The sequence below is a fragment of the Conger conger genome, chromosome 3 (genome assembly GCF_963514075.1).
Source record: "Conger conger chromosome 3, fConCon1.1, whole genome shotgun sequence".
Taxonomy (NCBI): domain Eukaryota; kingdom Metazoa; phylum Chordata; class Actinopteri; order Anguilliformes; family Congridae; genus Conger; species Conger conger.
This window is the reverse complement of record NC_083762.1, coordinates 17,330,849-17,354,011: the sequence shown is the minus strand read 5'-3', so window position 1 is coordinate 17,354,011 and position 23,163 is coordinate 17,330,849. Positions and strand designations below refer to the sequence as shown.

The window sequence follows — 23,163 nt, the reverse complement described above, 5'->3', positions numbered from 1 at the left end:
TATTTATCAGGGTGTGTTGTTTGTACTGTTAACCCAGAAGGGAATTTATTTTGTTATTTTTAAGTATATTTTATACACATACAAAATGGTGCCTTATTTGTAAATAGTGAAATGGTGTGTTGTGTGTGGGGATTTTAAAGTAGTAGCATATATAATGTATGTGTGATGACAAAGCAATACAGGGCTGTCTTTTGCTTTTGAATGTATTTCACAATGACACTTTACTGTGGTTCTGTGGCTCTGTAATGGTGTTGCCAAATTATCGAATTGCAGCACAGTTAAATCTACTCCCAATGCAGCCCTGTTTTTGTACAGCAATGTAGCACCCCATATTTCCATCTGTCGCTGTGCTACATCATGCAATGCATTTCATGGCTGGTACTCTTAATGTATTGTGTGACTCACTGTATAGCAGTTGGAATGTGCTCTGTTGTAACTATATTGTAATGGTTATAATACAGTCCACTGTACTTAACCATGCCGTTTTGTAATGTAATATTTTGTAATACACTGGTTCACTGCACATCCTTGTACTATGTTGCAAGGTGTTTATTTGCTGCTCTGTTGTGCTGGGTGGGAATGAAGGGTGGTTTGTAAGCCATTAAGAATTATTGTGGGATTGTTCAACTGCTAAATGAATGGTACCTGAAATCAGTTTACAGTATTAATTTTGTCTCTGTGTCTACATCAATTATACATGACTATGTGCTGTAGTGTTGACAGCACAGTTTGTTTGGGCATCAGAGGCAAAGTTAGACCTGGGTATGAATTGAAAAAGTATATGCAAGGGTGTGTGGTTGTGTGTATGGGTGTGTGGAGTGAGTCAGATTCCAGGGTTTTGTTGAGTCTTGTCGGTGCAATCCAGCTACTGAACTCTCCCGGCATTCTACCAAAGGATTCCTGGGTTCTAACGGTATTCTGGGAGCCTTGCTACACCACATAGCCTATAGTGGCAACAAATGATTGCCGAGTGGCTGCTATAAGTGGCTATGTATTTGAATATGGGCAATTCCACAGTAATGTCAACTTGAGCATGAAAAAATAAATCTGATAAAATGTTGGCTAATGGAAAATTTATTTATTAGTCCCATTACAATTGAAATCAGTGCGATTTGGCGGCCATCTAGGAAACATTCAAACCATTAAAATGTGTTATGATAAAATTTGATAAGTATATTGTCAAACAATGCATTTCAGACATGTCACATCCATAACGCTGGTATCTCATTTCAATCTTTAAATATTCATTTAAATAAATATATTAAAACAATAACTCACCAATATGGTGGTTTACATAAATACAAAATTAGATTTGATTTATAGTTACCTAATGCGTGGAAAAAGGTCAAGCTATTCAAATTAATTAGGGCTGATTTAAGCTGGTTTGATAGAGCATTCAGGGGGTTTGATAGAGCATTCAGATACAGTAGGCATTGATGCGCTTTCAGTCAGGAAGCCAGCCCTTACATTAGCCTGTGGTAACCGTGGCCGGCAGTCCCGAGGGCTTGAGACAATAGTTTTAGCGTCACCGAGGATGCGGAGCTTTCACTCGACAGTATTCGTTAATGAATTCTCGGACAAATATATGGAAAAATGTGTTAAAAATAGAGCTGGGGCGAAGCAAAAATACACCCAACACTGCAGGCGGCGCTGTGAAATCATTCGATGACATATGGCGACCAATATTTAAATCAAACTTTATGGTATATACTGTTTTGAATGCAGAAGTTGCGGGACTGAATCGAATCTTTCATATGAAAGAGTTGTGGGGTATGTGGATATGAATATGCTTAGTTGCATACTTGCGCATATGTTAATAGTATGCCATTTCGGAGCGCTTGCTAACGCGTTAGCTAGGTAACGTTATCAACGCAATAACTTCATAAGTTGGGTAGCTAGCCAAGGCAGAACTTAACGAGACATGGAGTACCTGCAAAACAAGGGAGCTAAAGGTTGACATTCTGTTCTGTCTCTCAGCGTGTAGAGGGATGCCAGCCTCTGAAGCGGTCCGTCTGGGTCGTAAGCGTGCTCTGTCGCCATGTCCAAATCCTCTTTTCCTCCATTGGCTAACCGAACTGAGAGACCAGGCTAAAGAGCGAGGCTTGAAAACACAGCACGTCTACCATAAGGTGGGTGAGTCGTCTGCAACCCGCGGGGACAAGGATTACGATAAAGTGCAGCTTTCCCTATCTTTAATGTGTTTATCTCACTGTCCACCCAGGCCATCAACTCTCTTAAGAAATATCCCCTCCCTCTGCGAAGTGGCAAAGAAGCCAAAATACTGCAGAACTTTGGAGACGGGATTTGTAAGATCCTCGAGGACAGGCTGCAAAAGCATTACAAAGACCACGGTGAGCCGTCAGGGGATATGTTGATGGAGGGGACGATGGACAGTCTTTAAGCATTGCAATGTGTCATGTCTTTGTCCTTCTGCAGGTGCAGGCGCCCCGATCCATTCACTCGCCGGCGGGGTTGATGCCCCACGCAGGCGCAGTAATAAGCTGGCTACCTCCAAGCCCCTCTCGGAAACCTCTCGAGATACCTCAGACCGGGGAAATGGAAATTCTGTGAGTGACAGTGTTACCCTAAACACAGGATACGACAATATGCTTTATATAAAACACATACAAGAAGTCATGTTTTGTGTTTCACCTTACATTTAAAGAAAGCCGAAACGTCGTTTTTTCAAATTATATAAGTGAAGATTGCCGCAAAGAGGGCGGGTAACACAACTGGACAGCCCATTACAAATAAATATGTCAAAATATTGTCTTGCATTTAATGTGCTACTTTGGTGCATTCATTCACAGCATATTAGCACCGCACTTCACGTTTATTTCTCTGTTTGTATTTACATTTGTTTCAGTAGACTGTGATAAGAAAAATCCACATAGCATAATTCTGGTGTTTAAAAAAAGTTCGGATGTTCGGAAGCAGCTCATTTATTAGCCTTTCTAAAAGCAGCCTTTCTAATCTATGATGATATTTAAAATTTAGGCATTGCTACATTATGTCCTAAAGATGGTTGTTTGTGGAGAGAGTCTGAGATGGGAGTGCTTACTACCGAACTAGCCAAGCTAACCCTGCTACAGTTGTTCTGACGGCTGAAGAATGATAGTCGAAATCTTTTACCTTCATCTTTATATTAAAATAAAAAATATTTTATTATCTGCAAATGCATTTTTCTGTTGTCTGAAGGAAATGCATGGATGTATGTCATTTGATGGTTCCACTGAAAATAGATCAGTTGCTTGCTGAGGAGTTGAGTCACTCTCCTGTTCTACCCTTACAGAAGAATCTACAGAGAGACGGAGGGAAGGAGAAAGGGGGGAAAAAGAAGAGGGAATATGTGCCACAGAAGAGGACAGGCGGCCATGCTGTCCTTCTCGCCCTGTACAGACACTGCCAGGTATTTACATGGTGCTTATTTTCATAATAGTTTACATATGGTAGACCCTTACCATATGACCTTTCCTCTGTGGTAGTGTGCATTACATTGCATTACAGGGCATAATGCCTATTAACCTAGATACACCCTTTTCAGTGTTTCCTGGAGTGCTTTTTGTGTAAGCCGTATTTGGCGTAGTTTGTTTGAGGTAGCGTAGCTGATAATACCTTCCCCGTGGGAGCAACCTGTATTACAGAGGAATTTATAATGAGAGAACAATACACTTGTGCGCGAGCGGTAGTACGCTTGTCTGAAAAGTTCTGCTGTGTTTGTTCAGATGTGGGTCAAAAGGTCTTTGTGAAAGGATGTTCAGGTTTAGTGAAATAGAAGCCGTTTCCCCACTATTCTCTGTCCCCCCCTGTGATAAAATGTAATATTGGGCGTTCTGCGGCTGCCCATATGTTGATTACATTAGAAGATAAGAAGCCACAACCTCCTCACGTCAATATTGACCCAAGTGGATTCAGAGTCAATCCACGCCGTGCAATAGATATATGCAGAGTATTGACGGTCTGCCTTGTTTTTACTCAGATTCCAGGCAGTAAAGGCTTCATGTTCAAGATGGAGCTGCAGAGGGAGGCTCAGCCCCTTTGTGACAAGTCCTTCTCTGTGGTGAGCAGGGTGGGGGGGATTCTTCTGTGAGAGGTTGTTGGATTGAATCGTTCATGCACCATTTCATAATGCAAGCAAGAGAAAATGAAATGTATGCGGATATGATGACACAAATGGTGGCCGACCGCTTCAGATGTTTAAGTTGTCAGCAGACAGAAATGTGTTGCTATCGAGTAAGCACCTTAAATGTTTTCATGTATATTATCAAATTTGCGGAGTTTAAAAGTATGCCCAAACATTGTAAGAACTTTATATTGTACTAAAAGTTGAGAGGGAAAGACAATCCCCATCTATCTTCTCGTTTTCTATTCGTTTGATAATTACATTTACATTCCTTAATAAGGTACAGTGGGCTCAAGAGTTATTGGCACCCCTCACCAGCAATGCACAAACAAGGCTTAAAAAAAAAAGAATAATATAATTATAGAGAAAGGTAATACACCAACATGTGCCAAATACTGTACTTTATTAATGTTTCAATGGAAACAACCAAAATCATAACAATCATTTAATAAAAAATAAATTTAAACAAAATCAAGGTTTCAGAATTATTGGCCCCCTTCACCTAGTACTTAGTGCAACCACCTCTGGCAAGGATAACAGCATGGAGTCTCTTCCTGTAATTTTTGACAAGATTAAGGAACACATTTGGAGGGATTTCAAGATCCTTCACGTTCTTGGGTTTGTGCTTATCAACTGACCTCTTCAACTCAGCCCACAGGTTTTCGATTGGATTGAGGTCTGGTGACTAAGATGGCCATTGCAGAACATTGATTTTGTTGTCACGGAACCATTTCTGTGTGGATCTTGAGGTGTGTTTTGGGTCATTGTCTTGTTGGAAAGTCCACCTACGACCAAGTCCCAGACTTCTGGCAGAGGGAACCAGATTTTCAGCCAAAATTGCCTGATACTTGCTGGAATTCATTATGCCATCAATCCTAACCAGTGCCCCTGGACCTCTGGAATTAAAACGGCCCCAAAACATTACATTACATTACATTATTGGCATTTGGCAGACGCTCTTATCCAGAGCGACGTACAACAAAGTGCATACCCATAACCAGGGATAAGTTCGCTGAAAGACCCTAGAGGGAAGTACAATTTCAACTGCTACCTGTACAACAAAGATAAGGACATGGGCCATTTATTTTTTTTTTATTTTTTTTTTGAACAAACAAACAAACAAACAGAGCAAAAGTGACCAAAGTTAACTATTCAAATACTGCTTACCTAGCCAACTAAAAATACCGATACACAAAACATGACTGACCCACCACCATATTTCACTGTGGGTATGAGGTGCTTTCTCCTTGTATGCATCTCTGTTCCTACGCCAAACATACCGATGCTGTATCTGACCAAAACATTCAATTTTGGTCTCATCTGACCAGAGAACCATGTTCCAGTCATAATGTAAATGACGTTTGGCAAACTCCAAGCGCTTTCTTCTGTGTCTTGTGGTCAGAAAAGGCTTTCTTCTGGCAACCCTTCCAATAAGGCTGTGGTTATGGAGGTGGCGTCTGATGGTGCTTTTTGAAACCTGGTGACCCCAAGATGCCACCAAGGCCTGCAATTCTTTCACTGTGATCCTTGGGGATTTTGTTGCTTCTCTCACCATTCTCCTCAGTATCCTGGGGGACAAGATGCAGTTGCATCCTCTACCCATGAGATTTTCAACAGTTCCATATCTTTTGAACTTTTTTATAATTGCTCTGACAGTGCTCAGTGGTATATTCAATCGTTTGTGAATTTTTTAGTAGCCATTACCACGTTTATGACGGTCTACGACCATCTGCCTCTTTTGAACTGCCAATTATTTTGTTTTCTTCATGGTGTTGGATGACAAAGGGATATTGCATGTGTGTTACCTCATTTTTATACCCTAGTGAAACAGGAAGTGATGTAATCACCCAATACAGTTCCTTAACACATAGATAAACTTAAATAAGTGGAATTTAATACCTGGTTTAATTTTGGAAGGTGTTATTTACAATAATCTTTAAGGGTGCCAAAAATTGTGAAACATTGATTTGGAGGAAATTAAACCAGTAAAGGATTTTTGTTGGTTCCACTGAAACATTAATATAGCACAGTATTTATCACATGTTGGTATTTCGAGTTTGTCTATGAATATATTATTTCAAATTTTTTCGAGTATTGTTTGTTCATTTTCTGTCAGGGGTGCCAATAATTTTTGAGCCCACTGTATATCTTTTTTAAATTCTACTTCACTGCTGCCCAACCCTGTTCCTGGAGAGCTTCCTGTAGATTTTCACTCGAACCCTAACAAAGGACAACTCTTTCAGCAGCGAGAGATCTTACTACTAATTAGTACAATCAGGTGTGCCAAATTGGTTGGAATGAAAACCTACAGGACGGTACATCTCCAGGAACAGGGTTGGGCAGCTTGGGCCCTGTGAAGCAGGATTACTGAGCTAGCTGGATGAATTCCGATAACGCACCAACCCACAACCCTCCCAAATGTGGAACATGGACTGAAGTAAAAAGAGCTGCTCTGGGTTTTTTTTATGCAGTGGAGTTATCAAGCAAATTTGGTAATCCTGCTTTGTGAAATACCCACCCTGATCTATTGCAATACCCCCTATCAGAAACAAGTTTTATACAAATATACGTGTGAAAGTTACCCACATCTTTTCCTCATTCTCCCTCTCATCCCCTGTCATCACTCTGCAGCCAGACGTGGGCAGTAAATACACCGCCTGGTCCTCAGTCAGCACGCTGGTGCTGAAGGACCTGCTGCAGAAGACTCACAGTCCTGCAAGGTGAGCCACACCGCCCTAACATTGCACAACTGGCCACGTCGCAGAAGTGGCTATTCCGTTCGCTAGTACATCGAAGCACGTAATTACAACATGGCTTAGACTTGTAGCTATTTAGTACAATATAAATATTTAATGATTACCTTGATCACAGTTTAATTAGGATGTAAATTACAGAGGCAGGGATACCCTGCAGTACAGTGCTGTGCCTTCCATTATTGCAGAGCTACTCTATATGTTTACCTTTTGCCCTCATGCTTTGCATGCCCAGCACTGTTTAATTTCCCCTCAGTATAATATAGGTAAATTGGAATTTGATAAGTCAGCTTCACTGAAACATGTGCTGGTACAATATGCGTGAAGTTGTACTACTACTATACACCTATATTGTATCAATCATGTCACCCATGCATCGCAGGATGAAATTGCAGATATTAAAGTGTGATTTGTAAGTCTGCCAGAAGGTGGACGTTGTTCATTATTGTCCAGAGTAAAAGGTAATTGAATGAGTTTTGAGAGGCTGAATGAGCGGTGGCGCTCTGAAGCGTGTGCGCAGGCTGATGTGGCTGTGCTCGGGTTGTGCTGCCACAGCAGAACAGTTCAGCTGAAACAGTCAGTAAATCACACTGAGAACAGCAAGCGCCGCTCTGTTATCCTGTGTGCTGCCATACACACACACATGTGCGCACACACACACACACACAGACATACACACACACACACACACATACACACGCACTCACATACACACACGCGCACACAAACATACACGAACACACACACACACACACACACACACACACATATACACACATACACAAGCACATACACACATACACATACACGCACGCACTCGCATACACACGCGCGCACACACATACACGTGCACACACAGATATGCACACACGCACACACACACGTGCCCACACACTCATATACACACACACACACACACACACACACACACACACTCTCTCTCTCTCACACACACACACGGCTAGCATATGTGATAGATTACTGATAGATTCTGCTGTACTGTCAAATGGTTAAGGGAGTGCGGTATCGGGGCCTGAAATGCATCACTGACCCCCTTTACATATGGGCATTACCGTTTGTCTCTGGTGATAGGTCTGTAATAGCTCTTGGCCACATTGACATACAGGTGTGAATGCTCCAAAGATGCATTGAGGTCCGATTGTGAGCTGATTGGCCAAACCTCCAAACCTCTGGAGATGGTCAGGGATGCATTGAGACCACGTTGAACACAAATGTAAATGAAAATGCAGCAGTATGTAATCGGAAATGTGTGTTCATGTGGCTTCATGGACGGCCGCCATTTTGTTTCACGGGACCCTTTTTATCGCAAACAAGTTAGCCTACAACAAGTCAGTTACAGTATCTTTGATGGGACTTTCGTGCTTGGGAGAGGAGATCGTCACATGGGTGGTTGTTTGAGCTGAAAGGGAGATCAGTTTGTGATTTGGTCTCAATACAGATAGTAGATAGTGAAGACGCATGTTACTGCCAGGTGTAAATGTAATCCCGCTAAATCGTATCCAGATACAATCTGGATACGCAACGTATGTTAATGCCAGGTGTTAAAGGGGTTCACTCATTTACATACAGAAGGTGTTCATAACCGTAACCAGCCAGAAGTGGCAAACAATCAGCACAAAATGTACATGTAGCTAATTTATAATTTTCTTCCTTTTTCCCTGCATTAAGATGGTTTTCTCAGAATGTAGTATTGCAGTAAAGTATCTGTAAGCATCAAGTTCAAGGAATGGATGGCACTTGCCCCATTCATCCAAATGTAGCTAGTAATACTTATGAACCCTTGTATTATGGAGGTGGTAGTCTTAACAGTATTTAAGTAGTCAATGATGGCATGCTTATATTGTAGTCAGCTGAAGACTGGCCTACAGGAAGCTTTTGTCAGGGGAGAGGTTGAACATGTATTGACTACCTGAGCACCACTTGCCATCCCTCCAGCTATTCTCCCTGCCTGATGTGCTATACATCTCGCTACAGTTTTGTTGCAGAGAATCCTCTCTCTGTGTGAAAGAATGCAAAATGGCCCCCACATTGATTTTCTGTTCGCACAGATTTCTGCTTCCTTAAGACAAAGATGGCTCTCTTTTGTTTACTTTGTATCGATCGCTTGAACAGGTTCCACATACCTTTCTAGTCAGTCAGACAGGCTGTAACTGAGACAATAACAGCCTACATCTTCTTTAAGTTAAAGTAATATAACTCATATTTTCTGAAATGGGGAAAATGTATATTTTCTGAAACATTTAAGAGCATATTATTACTGATCAAATTAAAATTTGAATAGTACTCAATTTCAGAATCTGGGCCTAGATGAATGCAACCCTTTTTGAATGTTCTTAAACACAGGGTGCCCATGGCAACAAAGAATCAAATTGCTGGTTGACATCTGTAACTCACTCCTGTACCTGACTGAGAGAGACACTTTTTGTACCTCTGAGCAGCCATGTTCTAACTGATAGCTACAAAACTCAGGCCCGGTGCCGTGTTTAATGTGCCACAATGCCACCCATCATCCTCATCATCATCATCATCATTGTGGAGCTCGCCATCCAGCGGCATTGCGGCCATGAAGCCTGCAGTAACGGGAAATGATGGCGATGAGCAGGCCAGTGAAATAAGGGAGATAGAAGGGACACGCTCTGCTGCCTCGCTCTGCAGGCTGATACCCACTCTAATGTCAAAAGCCTATCTGGAATGTTCCATAGCGGCACAGTAATCAATTAGGGCTTTAACCCTTAGGTGTGAGATTACAAATATGTGATTACAATGTTCTTGACTGAATATTCGAATGCTGGTGTAAAGGCCGGTCGCGGTGACATTCGGTTTATACTTCATAAATTAAATATGTTTTCGATTAAACAACGACCATAGTCAATGTCGGTCGACGGTAGAACGTTCATGAACATTCTGCGATTTTAGTACAAACCAGCTTTAACGATCACTACTGGTGATGGAAAGCTGTGGATTTCTAGAACACAAAAAAATATATAAACATTACAAAAAAGTACTCTACAAAGGGTTAAGCACTGGGACAGCTGAAATTGCAGGTGGTGTTCAAATAGGGCTTGTGAACTGGGCTTGGGTTTGTGAGGATATATGGACAGGCACTGGGGCTCATCCTCACCTGTGTGACAGGTACTCTCTGACTGAGCTGGGCGTGGCCCTGGCAGAGAGGCTGGAGGCCAGCGAGGGGGGGAGTGCGGGCGAACGAGCGACAGTCAAGCCCCCCACCGTGGATCTGACGGAGGATGAGACGGAGGAAGGGAGAGATGAGGAGGAGAGGGAGGACTGGTGAGTGAATGACTTTAACTTCATTCGCCGATCCCTGCTGTTTGAGGGGACTGTGATGTGGTCCTGACAGGATCATGGGGCGCTGTCGCGGTGGAAAATAATGTGCTAATCTCACCTTTCAGTCTGTGATACAAGATTAAAGCAATCTCTCGCTCTCCCTTTTTCTGATTTAATATTTTAGTGTTCAAAGCGCAGAGCTTTTATTAAAGGCTATTTCTATTCATTTTAGTTTTGCAATGTACTGTAGTAATTACAGCATTGTTTGAGACAAATTAATATAATTCATGAAATGAATATCATAAAATAGTCTTCTTGAAGTCTCAACGTCACCTGTCTGGATATCTTACTTTCAGGTTGTCTTAGTTACAAGCGAAACTAAAACCTCTTTGCATTTGAATGGATCTCTATGGGAACTGGGCAGTAGGATTAGATTCAGCTGTAAATTACACTGATACAGCGTAGAACACATCTGTAGGCTAAATGGCTTTAAGTCATCAATGGTCCAAGGTATGAAATAAGCCATCATGCTGCTGTCAGATATGCAGTAGATACTACAAGAATTGTTTCACCTGACTAATTTTCATGTTAACTCAATGAAAAAATTATTCTGGAGAAACAACCCTTGTAGTAACTACTGCATATCTGGCAACTACTGCATTAATCTAGTCCCACCCACCAGTTCCCATAGGGATCCATTAAAATGTAAAGAGTTTTAGTTAAAAAACATTTAAATGCAGGGCTACGCATAAAAAGTGTTGGTGGATATAGAACTTCTCTCTCTCTCTCTCTCTCTCTCTCACTCTCTCACTCACTCACTCACTCACTCACTCACTCACTCTCACAGGTTAATGTATAATGAGTTTCTCTCTCTCTCTCTCTCTCTCTCTGCAGCCCGGCAGAGACCCCAGTCCTCCCTGAGTCTGAGTCTGAGGTTGGGGTCACAGGAAGGTCCCAGGCTGCTGAAACAGAGAGGACACCCCCAGGGGAGGCTCTTCTCCCCAGCTGCTACGACATCGTGCTGTGTGTGGACTTCATCGAGACGACCGGGTACGACGTGGATCCCCCCACTCCCCCCCCGGGCCTGTGTTGCATTCGGTATATTACTGGTGCTCTATGGCACGGTGTGGGGCGCATGGTTTCAGTAGAGGCTGGCTGAGGACTCAGCTGTATGGCATTGGGTGGGTGGCTGAAGCTGTGGCTCTAGTCAGACGCTGTAGTGTGTTCCGTGCACAGGGGCAACACGGCACGCAAGCAGGAACTTGTCAAGGAGCTCCAGAGGAACGGTGTGACCTTTGACATCAGGAAGCTGAACGTGGGGGACTTCCTATGGGTGGCCAGGGAGAGAGTTACACCAGTACCAGGTAATAAACACACGCCCACACCAACACATACAAACAAGCTTAGTCTTGTTCTCTATGTCTATTCTAGCATGCCCACTCCCTTTGCTTTCTGTCTATTTATGTCCACTAGTCCTCTCTTTGCTGGTTCGTAAACCGCAGCTAACAATTAGCTGCAGCACTCGTTACTGGCCTCTTGGTGGTGCTGTGAGCCAATCCTCTTTTCCACCCAGGCAGTATCAGTTGCATGTTAGGTGGGCATCTGAACTTGTAACCTTAGAATTACTGTAAGAAATACAACACAATGCTCGTCAGTAACTGCCCAATGTCACTGTCATGGTTGTTTCTGTCCTTTTAGCTTGACCCGAATCTCAAATCCCTTAGAAGCTCCAGTTTAAATTTCAGTGATTTGTAGCGGTTACAACATTGGTCAAATTCCATGCAAATTCCACTGTTGTTATATAGTCTTTTTATGAATGGGTTGGGTTACAGAAAGGACAGCACTGGAGCTAAAATTGTGAGCACCCTGGAGGCTGGCCTCCGATAATCGATGAGGCTTAATAATAATAGCGGTGAAAATGATGATGATAGTTCTTATAGTTGCGGGAGCTGAAACCTGAGCTCCCCCCCCCCTCCCCAGGTCAGCTGCGGCCGCCCACAGCGAGGGAGCTGGTGCTGGATTATGTCATCGAGAGGAAGAGGATAGACGACCTGTGCGGCAGCATCATCGACGGCCGCTTCAGGGAGCAGAAGGTAACGGATCTCAGGGAGACGCGGAGAAAAGGGCCAAACCTGTGTACTCTCTATTTACAACCCGTAACCCCCCCCCCCCCCCCAGCTCGATCTCCTGCTCACCCCCACCCGGTTTCTCTCTACCCCCCCCCTCCCCCACCCACTCTCTCTTTCTCTCTTTTTCTCCCCCACCCACTCTCTTTCTGTCTCTTTCTTTTTTTTTTTTTAGATATTTTTTAGGCCTTTTTCAGCTTTATTGGACAGTATATAGAGACAGGAAGAATGGGGGCGAGAGAGAGGGAAAGACATGCAACAAATTGTCGCGGCTCACAATGAGCATGCGGTTAGTGCTCTGCAGGCTGCGCCACCGGGACACCCCGTTTCTGTCTTTTTCTCTCCCCGACCCACTCTCTTTCTGTCCCTTTCTCTCCCCCATCCACTCTCTTTCTGTCCCTTTCTCTCCCCCACCCACTCTCTTTCTGTCTCTTTCTCTCCCCCACGCACTCTCTTTCTGTCTTTTTCTCTCCCCGACCCACTCTCTTTCTGTCTTTTTCTCTCCCCGACGTACTCTCTTTCTGTCTTTTTCTCTCCCCGACCCACTCTCTTTCTGTCTTTTTCTCTCCCCCACCCACTCTCTTTCTGTCTTTTTCTCTCCCCCACCCTCTCTTTCTGTCTTTTTCTCTCCCCGACGCACTCTTTCTGTCTTTTTCTCTCCCCCACCCACTCTCTTTCTGTCTTTTTCTCTCCCCCACCCACTCTCTTTCTGTCTTTTTCTCTCCCCACCCACTCTCTTTCTGTCTTTTTCTCTCACCGACGCACTCTCTTTCTGTCTCTTTCTCTCCCCCACCCACTCTCTATCTGTCTTTTTCTCTCCCCGACGTACTCTCTTTCTGTCTTTTTCTCTCCCTCACCCACTCTCTTTCTGTCTTTTTCTCTCCCTCACCCACTCTCTTTCTGTCTCTTTCTCTCCCCACCCACTCTCTTTCTGTCTCTTTCTCTCCCCGACGCACTCTCTTTCTGTCTCTTTCTCTCCCCCACCCACTCTCTTTCTGTCTTTTTCTCTCCCCGACGCACTCTCTTTCTGTCTCTTTCTCTCCCCCACCCACTCTCTCTGTCTTTTTCTCTCCACCACCCACTCTCTTTCTGTCTTTTTCTCTCCACCACCCACTCTCTTTCTGTCTTTTTCTCTCCCCCACCCACTCTCTTTCTGTCTTTTTCTCTCCCCGACGCACTCTCTTTCTGTCTCTTTCTCTCCCCCACCCACTCTCTTTCTGTCTTTTTCTCTCCCCGATGCACTCTCTTTCTGTCTCTTTCTCTCCCCATCCACTCTCTTTCTGTCTCTTTCTCTCCCCCACCCACTCTTTCTGTCTTTTTCTCTCCCCGATGCACTCTCTTTCTGTCTTTCTCTCCCCCACCCACTCCCTATCTGTCTTTTTCTCTCCCCCACCCACTCTCTTTCTGTCTTTTTCTCTCCCCCACCCACTCTCTTTCTGTCTTTTTCTCTCCCCCACCCACTGTCTATCTGTCTTTTTCTCTCCACCACCCACTCTCTTTCTGTCTTTTTCTCTCCACCACCCACTCTCTTTCTGTCTTTTTCTCTCCCCCACCCACTCTCTTTCTGTCTTTTTCTCTCCCCCACCCACTGTCTATCTGTCTTTTTCTCTCCCCCACCCACTCTTTCTGTCTTTTTCTCTCCCCCACCCACTCTTTCTGTCTTTTTCTCTCCCCCACCCACTCTCTTTCTGTCTTTTTCTCTCCCCCACTCACTCTCTTTCTGTCTTTTTCTCTCCCCACCCACTCTCTTTCTGTCTTTTTCTCTCCCCGACGCACTCTCTTTCTGTCTCTTTCTCTCCCCCACCCACTCTCTATCTGTCTTTTTCTCTCCCGACGCACTCTCTTTCTGTCTTTTTCTCTCCCTCACCCACTCTCTTTCTGTCTCTTTCTCTCCCCCACCCACTCTCTTTCTGTCTCTTTCTCTCCCCGACGCACTCTTTCTGTCTCTTTCTCTCCCCCACCCACTCTCTTTCTGTCTTTTTCTCTCCCCGACGCACTCTCTTTCTGTCTCTTTCTCTCCCCCACCCACTCTATCTGTCTTTTTCTCTCCACCACCCACTCTCTTTCTGTCTTTTTCTCTCCACCACCCACTCTTTCTGTCTTTTTCTCTCCCCCACCCACTCTCTTTCTGTCTTTTTCTCTCCCCGACGCACTCTCTTTCTGTCTCTTTCTCTCCCCCACCCACTCTCTATCTGTCTTTTTCTCTCCACCACCCACTCTCTTTCTGTCTTTTTCTCTCCCCCACCCACTCTCTTTCTGTCTTTTTCTCTCCCCCACCCACTGTCTATCTGTCTTTTTCTCTCCCCCACCCACTCTTTCTGTCTTTTTCTCTCCACCACCCACTCTCTTTCTGTCTTTTTCTCTCCCTCACCCACTCTCTCTTCCTGTCTCTTTCTCTCCCCCACCCACTCTCTTTCTGTCTCTTTCTCTCCCCCACCCTCTCTCTTCCTGTCTCTTTCTCTCCCCCACCCAGTCTCTCTCTCCTTGCCACCCCACCTGCTGTCTTCTGCACCCTCTCTCTCCTGTACCCCCCCCTCTCTCTCTCTCTCTCCTGTACCCCTCTCTCTTACTCTCTCTCTCCTTCCCTCCCTCTCTCTACCTGTCCCCACCCCACAGTCTGTTTCGTCCGTTCCTTCTCCTTACGCTTGTTTGTTATTTTCTCTGCTGGTGTTGCTTTCTCTCCTACCGTTGGTGGGTGCGCCCCTGTCTCTCAGTTCCGTCTGAAGAGGTGTGGTCTGCGGAGGCCCATCTACCTGGTGGAGGAGTGCGGATCGGCTGGCGCTCACCTGAGCTTGCCCGAGAGCACCCTGCAGCAGGCCATGGCCAACACACAGGTACATCGTATACGCTGGCTCATGTACACACACACCTCAACACCTGACCTGTTACGCAGAGAGAGAGACTCGCATGAATTGTCATTAGCATCCAGGAACACAAACACACGCAATGACAACAGAACTGTAGCAGTAAATATATGCACAGAAACACACTGTCTCACGTAAACACACACACACAGCACTGATGTCCCCAGATAACCTGTAGAGGCTTTGAGACGTGTGAGTGTCTCTGTGTCTGCATTAGTCCCCAGGTAGTGAGCAGTGTGCTGACAATGTAAAAAAACTGCGTTACCAAAACGTGTTAGAAAAATTAAAATCAGTGTCTGTCTGTGTGTCTCTCCACACATCTCTCAGGTGGTGGACGGCTTCTTTGTGAAGAGAGTGCAGGATGTCAGAGAGTCTGCAGCCTACCTGACCGTCATGACCCGACAGCTCCAGAAACTGTACCAGGTGAGACTGAGGTGTGTGTGCTGTGACAAGGCGAGTGTGTGATTGCTTGGAGAGGGAGGAAGGGAGGGATTACGGCTCTCTGTGATGTGTGCTGAATCCTCAGACCTCCTGCGGGAAGCTTCACTGCTTCCTGGGAGAACAGCAGCGTGTTAGACTCCACTGCTTCACTGGAGCACAGAGACCATGCAGGCTAGCAGCAGCTGTGTGAAGTTTCGCATGTGACTCTGCCTCCCTTTTTTTTTTTCTTCTCACACCCAGAACAGAACGCTGTTCTGTCGCTCAAGAGAGGGAGAAGGAGAGGGAGAGAGTGAGGTTCCGTGTCCGGGGAGAGAAAAAGAGAGCGTCTCCTGCTCTCTGCTTTCCTTTTCTGAGTTCAACCACGGGGCCGTCAAAAACAAGGTACTGCCCCCTGCGTGCTGGCTCTGTCAGAATCACAACCATGTGTTTACCTCTGTCCCTGTCTCTGTGTCATATACACCCAGTGAGCACTTTATCAGGTATTTATTAGGCTTATTTTTTTGAGTTGAGTCTTCTGCTGCTACAGAAGATCAGTAGCTTCTGAAATACTCAAGCCACCCTGTGTGGCAAAAAATAATTCCAAAGTCACTTGGATCACATTTCTTCCCCATTCTGTCATTTGGTCTTAAAACAGCTGAACCTCTTCACCACGGCTGCATGCATTTAGTTGCTGCCACGTGTTTGGCTGATTAAATATTTGTATTAAAAAGCTGGTGCTGGTCTACCAAATAAAGTGATCACTGAGTGTACATACCAATGTGAAATAAAAATCTATGCTATATAAGTATTGTATCTATATTTTCATAGGGGTCTCTAAAGCAGAAGATGGTAAAGTGAATGTATATTTCAGGATATTTATTCTTGTCTTATTGTTTGTTTACCTCCTTGTACCTATGTGTATTTGCAAGAGGAAAAGATTTGTGATGTCCGTATATTTGTGATACAGTTACACACAATCTTACTATGGTGCATTTGTGTGTGTATGTGTGTGCGACTGCGTGTATCTATCTTGCGAAATTGTATGTGCGTGTGTGTGTGTGTGTGTGTCAGTCTGTGTGTGTGTGTGTGTGTGTGTGTGTGTGTGTGTGTGTGTGCGTGTGTGTGTGTGCGTGTGTGTGTGTGCGTGTGTGTGTGTGCGTGTGTGTGTGTGTGTGTGTGTGCGTGTGCTGGGGTGTGCGTGTGAGTGTGTGTAGGTGGCCGCGCACGCGTACTGTGTGTGGGTGTGTATAACTGCCTGCCTCTCCCAGTGCCAGACGGTGAGGGAAGTGTTTGCCAGGCAGCTGATGCAGATCAGTGGGATCTCAGGAGACAAGGCTGCAGCCATTCTGGAGCAGTACAGCACAGTGAGCAGGTGAGCACAGGAACAGCTCAGTTTAAAATGGAGCCAGGTGGGAACCAGGGCAACTAAAGCCGGGGTGATTCATCAAAATGGAGACTTTAATGACAGATGCTCCTAATATAACCTCTAACCTGTTTTCCCATTACTAGACATGTTCACAAAGCCAATTAACCACGTGGACAGAAGCTAAAAGCTTTTAGCACCGGACAGTGATATGTCTATGTGGACCGTTAGCGCACAGCTCCACTAACCACAATGCTGCTAATGCCAGAGATTCATTTCTGATTTTGTTAGAGTTGAAGGCCTGGCAGTAGCAGCAGTCTTCTGCAAAAAAAGGTTCCTTCCTTTAGCGCTGTTCAGCCCACTTGCTGAAATGTACTCTAGTGTGCTGTGGCTTCCCACAGGAATAAACTGCCTGTTGTGTCTCAGGCTTTCGGCATAGTGTGCCGTTTGGCAGAAATGAATGTTGCTGCACAATGACTCCATTGGTCATTTTGGTGGATAAATGCAGTGGATAAATGCATGAAAGATGTGGATATGCTTCACCCACGGATTTGAGCTTTGAGTTGGCATCGCTTATTATTGGCTTTTTTAGAGCATCGGCACTGTTACCATGGCTGCTCTGTTCACCTCTATGGCTCTTGAAGAGTACACGGAAAGGACAAGTGTTTGTGATCTCGACAGGCTAATCTTAGATGGCTTAAGTTCTTATGTCATCACATAATTGATGATGCGCCCGTGTTATTTTTAATACCACTGCTCATGGGAGAGCTGCAATTACTGCAGGACTTCCATTAGACACAGAGTCTGTAAGAAAAGACACTTTCCAATAATAGATATAATATTAAAATCATTCAAATCAAATGAGTTATCAGAAAATGTAGGTACATGCCGGGTACCTTAGAACCCCATATGGGTTTGCTAACTGAATCAATATGTTAAGCTTGCGTGTACTTATAATAATATAAACATGTTTAGTTCTTCTCATCATAGGCCTAATAATTTTCCACTTTTAAATGTTTTATTGGACAACTGTAAAAATATACTGCCATTTAAAATACCAGTAGCTTTCTTGTGTAGTCAACTTAAATTGAGACTATTCATTTAAGTTTAATATGAAGGTATATGAAGCCTGCATTGCTCCAGGGGAGGATTGTCTCCTGCTTAGTCTAATCAACTGTACGTCGCTCTGGATAAATGCCTGTAATGTAATGTAATGGTAAGAAGTATAAATTTTGTCAGCTGTACAGCAATTTGTTTTGGTTAAAAAAAGTTGCACCCAGAATAATCCAGGCTGATGAAAGGGTTTGTTTGTGCGAGATCCTTAGTGCCCCTCTTTGGTCGACCATTTGGTAGCAAGAGAAAGTGCACTTTATTTTATTTTAAAATTCAGGGTTATATTCAATGAATGTCTGTGCTGGTCATTAGTTGCCATGGGAATTATGGATATCTTGTAATAGCATGGAGCACTCAAGTCTGACATGTTATAAAATCGGATCTACACATAATGCATTTCTCCAGAGAGGACAAATGGATTTAGTTCATGTTCTAAAATGTATTGTATATATTATGTTTTCACTTGTGGTCTTGTCTTATTTAGAAGTGTATGGGTGAAGATAGATTGCTTTGTATCAAGAAAAGACATGGGCCTATTGGCTTGTCTGGCTTAGGAAAATGTTGAGGATGTCTAGGGGGATTTCTGCTGGTTGCTGGTTTTTGAGATTTCAATGGTCTCTCATGGTATTTTTTATTAGTGTTTAATGACATGCAAACATTCATATATTTTGGATGATGTGGTTTAGCAGTGCTGAAGCTGACAGCTTATCAATCTAAATGTATTCAGAATGACCATCAGGAGAGTCTTATGGGGAGACCATAAGCTCAAAACAATGATTTATGTGTCAGACAGACACCACACAGATTTGTTTTTATTGGTAGAAAGTATAGCTGTCTAGAAAAAAAAGATTACCTCCATACTTTTAAGAGTTACTCTCTTGTTTATGGAACAATCAATTATCAGAATTTTAATTCTGCAGCTTTGACGTTGTAATACAATTGTTGTCTACAATGCTGGATTCATGGGAAGTGCTTTACATTATTGGCATTTGGCAGATGCTCTTATCCAGAGCGACGTACAGTTGATTAGACTAAGCAGGAGACAATCCTCCCCTGGAGCAATGCAGGGTTAAGGGCCTTGCTCAAGGGCCCAACGGCTGTGCGGATCTTATTGTGGATTAGAACCACCAACCTTGTGTGTCCCAGTCATTTACCTTAACCGCTACGCTACAGGCCGCCTCGCATATGCATAGAATGTATAGAAAAATGCATAGAAACTGAAGACATCAGCCATGTTTTCCCATCTTTCTTTTATTTCTTTTATTTCTGTTATTTCTGTCATTTTGGCTGCCTATGTGCTCATGGGACTCCCTACTGGAACTAGCCAAGTAATGCAGCGGGAGCGATGCAGTCCCCGAGTTAGGGTTAAAAAAAATATATAGATATATATTTTGGCAATCACGCAATAGTTTCATTGAATGGTGGCCATAACTGTATCTAAACTGAAAAAAGCAATACAATCGCCATCTTCCAATGCAGACAGAAGACTCGGCTCTTCCTAGATTGTAGAATTGATCCCAGGAATTAATCTGGCGTCTTCCTATGCCAAGATTTACCACTCCTTTGCCCTCTGTTTTACGTAGCTTGTTCAGTCCCCATTGTTATAGCACGTTTGATGATTTTGGCTAAATTGAATGCTAGCTACCTATATGGCTCCACGATTTGTTTATATATTCTTATTTTGTGTTTCATTTGTATTGCATTTTGCATTATTAATTTTTTTACAAGTATTATGGCAGTTGGACATGGTCAGAGAATTTTGTAGTTTATGTACTACAGCAGTGTTCGAAGTCTGTGTTTCCCAACTGGTGTGCTGTTGTGGAAAGAAGAAGAAGAAGAAGAAGAAGAAAAAAAAGTTTCAATGAACTTTAAAAACTTGCGTTGACAAATTCCATTAATAAAGGCCTAAATAAATGTCATTAAAATGCATATCGCTCGATGACAACCCCGAGAAAAGACATTTCGCTGTTGACATGAACGTCAGTGCATCCCAGGCTCCGTGGAGTGGTGGACCGTGAGATTGTGTAAAGTGACACAGAAAGACTGCTCTCGGTACACACGACAGCAGAGAGGGAGATGATGTTTAATGAGCTGTGAGGTGTGACCACATTGTCCCTTCAGTCCGGGCTGACATTCAGCCTGATTAATCTTATGCTTGTGTGCAACACTTTCTAATGTTCACTGGTAGGGCTATACCATACAATTCTTCCAAATGGGAATTTGCCCATGGAAATGAATAAGAATTTATTGAAATTAACAGGAATTCCTGTGGGTATTAATATTTTTTTGGCACACTGCTTGATTTTTTTTCCCCCTTCGACCCTTTTATAAAATTTTCTATCAGTGGAAATATAGTCTCCAAGGCAAATTAAAATGACATTATTGGCATTTGGCAGACACTCTTATCCAGAGCAACGTACAGTTGATTAGACTAAGCAGGTTAAGGGCCTTGCTCAAGGGCCCAACGGCTGTGCAGATCTTATTGTGGCTACACCGGGATTAGAACCACCGACCTGGCGTGTCCCAGTCATTTACCTTAACCACTACGCTACAGGCCGCCCCAAATAGGCTTTGAGAATCACTGTAGGCACTAGCTTTGAATTTTACTCAAAGTATCCTTGTAACCTTGCTCTAACATGTAAGATCATGGTTAGATGTTATCTGGCTGAAGCTAGTTAAGCCCCCACTAAGAACAGTGGCCCCTGGAGGCTGTGTTGGCCCACAACATCCACAGGTCCTGGTGGTGTTGATTCCATACCAGTATTGAACCAACTGTGCTACTTCCCATGGGCACACGGTCACAAACCTTTGGCTGAAAAGTGATTTGCAGTGTAGGTTGTATGTGTCCTGCTATTTTATGGAGAGTCGATACCTTTCAATTGAATTATAATAATAATTATAATAATAATGAAAAAATTAATCATTTTATACAATGTATTGTCTCAGAATGAATGAATGAATGAATGAAAAGGTGAACCCACATTACAGCTATAAATGGCCCATAAATGTATCTATAAAGAATCAGTAATGACTTCTCTGGTGAGACCGGTGCCTGGGATTTGCCTTGGCATTTGGCAATCCTCCAGCACAGTGGTCTCCATTACAGACCTGAGTCTGTATGACTCAATTTCTGTGGACGAAATGTGCCTTTTCCTGGCATTTCATGCTGTAATATGATCTAATGCATCCAATTATGGGGCATAAATATTCACCTAAGGGGCTGTGTAACAAGAACAATGCAGTCATGGGCTTTAAAGCAGACGTGGAATGCGTATAGTCTATTTTTTAAATGGGAAAATAAAAATGCAAATCTCATTGCTGCAAAAATGGTGCAAAAAATGGTTGGTCTTCATCAAGATACTTATTTCTGTTAATGCTCACATATTAAAATCACACCGAGTACTCAAGCGCACAAACAAACAAAGTGCATAGACCAAAAACAAACATTACATTATTGGCATTTGGCAGACGCTCTTATCCAGAGCGACATACAGTTGATGAGACTAAGCAGGAGACAATCCTCCCCTGGAGCAATGCAGGGTTAAGGGCCTTGCTCAAGGGCCCAACGGCTTTGTGGCTACACCGGGATTAGAACCACCAACCATGCGTGTCCCAGTCCTTTACCTTAACCACTACGCTACAGGCCGCCAAACATTTCAGACTTTCATCACTCATCAGCTAGCTGACTGGAAAATTTAGCTCACTGGAAAATTTTGCACTTGACTAGCTAGCAGGGATACTGGACACTGTTTTTGTCATAAAAAAATAATAATTAAAAAATATAGAAAACTTAAAGGTGATCAAGTTATAGATTTGCCCATGCATTTTTTTGTTTAGAGGTATGTAGTATTCATTCCATTCTTTAAATCAAAATCATGCAACATATGTTTGAAAATGCTCATTTCAAACCAAAATGTATGTACCAAGTTTATTTCCCTATTTGAAATGTAGCCTCCTGTCCAAGGCCACACTTCAGATAGTTGGATTCACAAATAGCAAGGCTAACACATTTCCACCTCGAATGTGCCCCCCTCCCTCCCCATTTGAGGGAATGTTAAAGTAGGGGAGGCAGAAAAGACTACTGACAGTAAGTGCTCAGCTCAGCTGTTATCTTGCCAAAAGAAGAGGCAAATGTTTCAGAAGTATTATGGACTTTCCTAATTTTGAGTAAAAGTGAAAATGTTAATAAATAATCTTAGAAATAAGGAAAGCACAATGTCAGAGCACATGAAAGGCTCTGATATTGTACGGTTGAGATGCGTTTGAGTGCTGGTCTTTCAGAATGGGGACCAGGAGTTGGTAGAGCTCCAGCTTCTGCTTGACACAGAAAGTGGAGAAAGGAGTCCAAGCAGTCAAGCACCACTCAGTTGCCATGACAGTCTGTGTACCCCTTTTCTCCCTCCCCCCCTCCCTCCCTCAGTCTGCTGCAGGCGTACGAACAGTGCCCCACTGAGACAGATCGGGAGAAGCTTCTGTCCTCCATCAGATATGGGAAATTGAAAAGGTTTGTAGCAAAGATATGACTTTTTACAAAACAATGACCGAATCCTGATTTGGACAATCCATGTTGGTAATATATGTAGAGAGTGTGATGCACCGCATGGCTTTTCTGTGTGTTTCAGGAACGTGGGCCCAGCCTTGAGCCGCACTGTGTACCAGCTGTATTGCACTCCTGGACCTCTGTCATAGCTGCTCTCATTCTTATACTCACACATTACTCATCCTGTACAGAAACTCTTACACACGCACACACACACAAACCCGCCTTTCCTGATTGGAAATGAACAGAAAAACATTTCTGTGCAGGCAGAAAATAATTGCTCTGTTATTTGTATATGAAATCGTGTTGCTGAAATACATATTTTTAAAGATGTATGAATAAAGATTGCTGAAAATGCGCCTATTTTTCTCCCCCTGATGACAATGCGTACAGTTTGTATCTAATCTGCTACACACCGTTGCATTTCTTGCGTATGTAAATGCTGTGTCTTGATCAAGCATGTTTAGCCGTTTTTTGGTATGTTCGGGGTCATAAGACCCATTCTGCTTCGCACCACATTGCACATGCTTATCACAAAAAGTCACAACGGTGCAT

The 23,163-nt window shown here is 43.5% G+C and overlaps 1 protein-coding gene across 3 annotated transcripts; it reads left to right on the top strand.

The window, feature by feature from the left end:
- The first annotated feature begins 1,638 nt into the window (after window positions 1-1,638).
- mus81 (MUS81 structure-specific endonuclease subunit) lies at window positions 1,639-22,938 on the top strand. 3 transcript variants are annotated; one of them, XM_061235860.1, is made up of 17 exons: window positions 1,639-1,770; window positions 1,978-2,129; window positions 2,222-2,351; window positions 2,437-2,567; window positions 3,296-3,409; window positions 3,980-4,060; window positions 6,755-6,843; window positions 10,030-10,185; window positions 11,077-11,232; window positions 11,419-11,546; window positions 12,163-12,275; window positions 15,023-15,142; window positions 15,500-15,595; window positions 15,854-15,994; window positions 16,861-16,964; window positions 22,489-22,572; window positions 22,691-22,938. In XM_061235860.1, exons 1-17 carry the CDS (start codon window positions 1,701-1,703, stop codon window positions 22,755-22,757), a joined length of 1,932 nt encoding a protein of 643 aa, XP_061091844.1. In that variant the 5' UTR covers window positions 1,639-1,700; the 3' UTR covers window positions 22,758-22,938. The 3 variants fall into 3 exon arrangements, with proteins under 3 accessions (XP_061091844.1, XP_061091843.1, XP_061091845.1); XM_061235859.1 differs by having other exon boundaries at window positions 3,293-3,409; window positions 22,691-22,937; XM_061235861.1 differs by lacking the exon at window positions 1,639-1,770 and having other exon boundaries at window positions 1,786-2,129; window positions 3,293-3,409; window positions 22,691-22,937.
- Window positions 22,939-23,163: the final 225 nt, after the last annotated feature.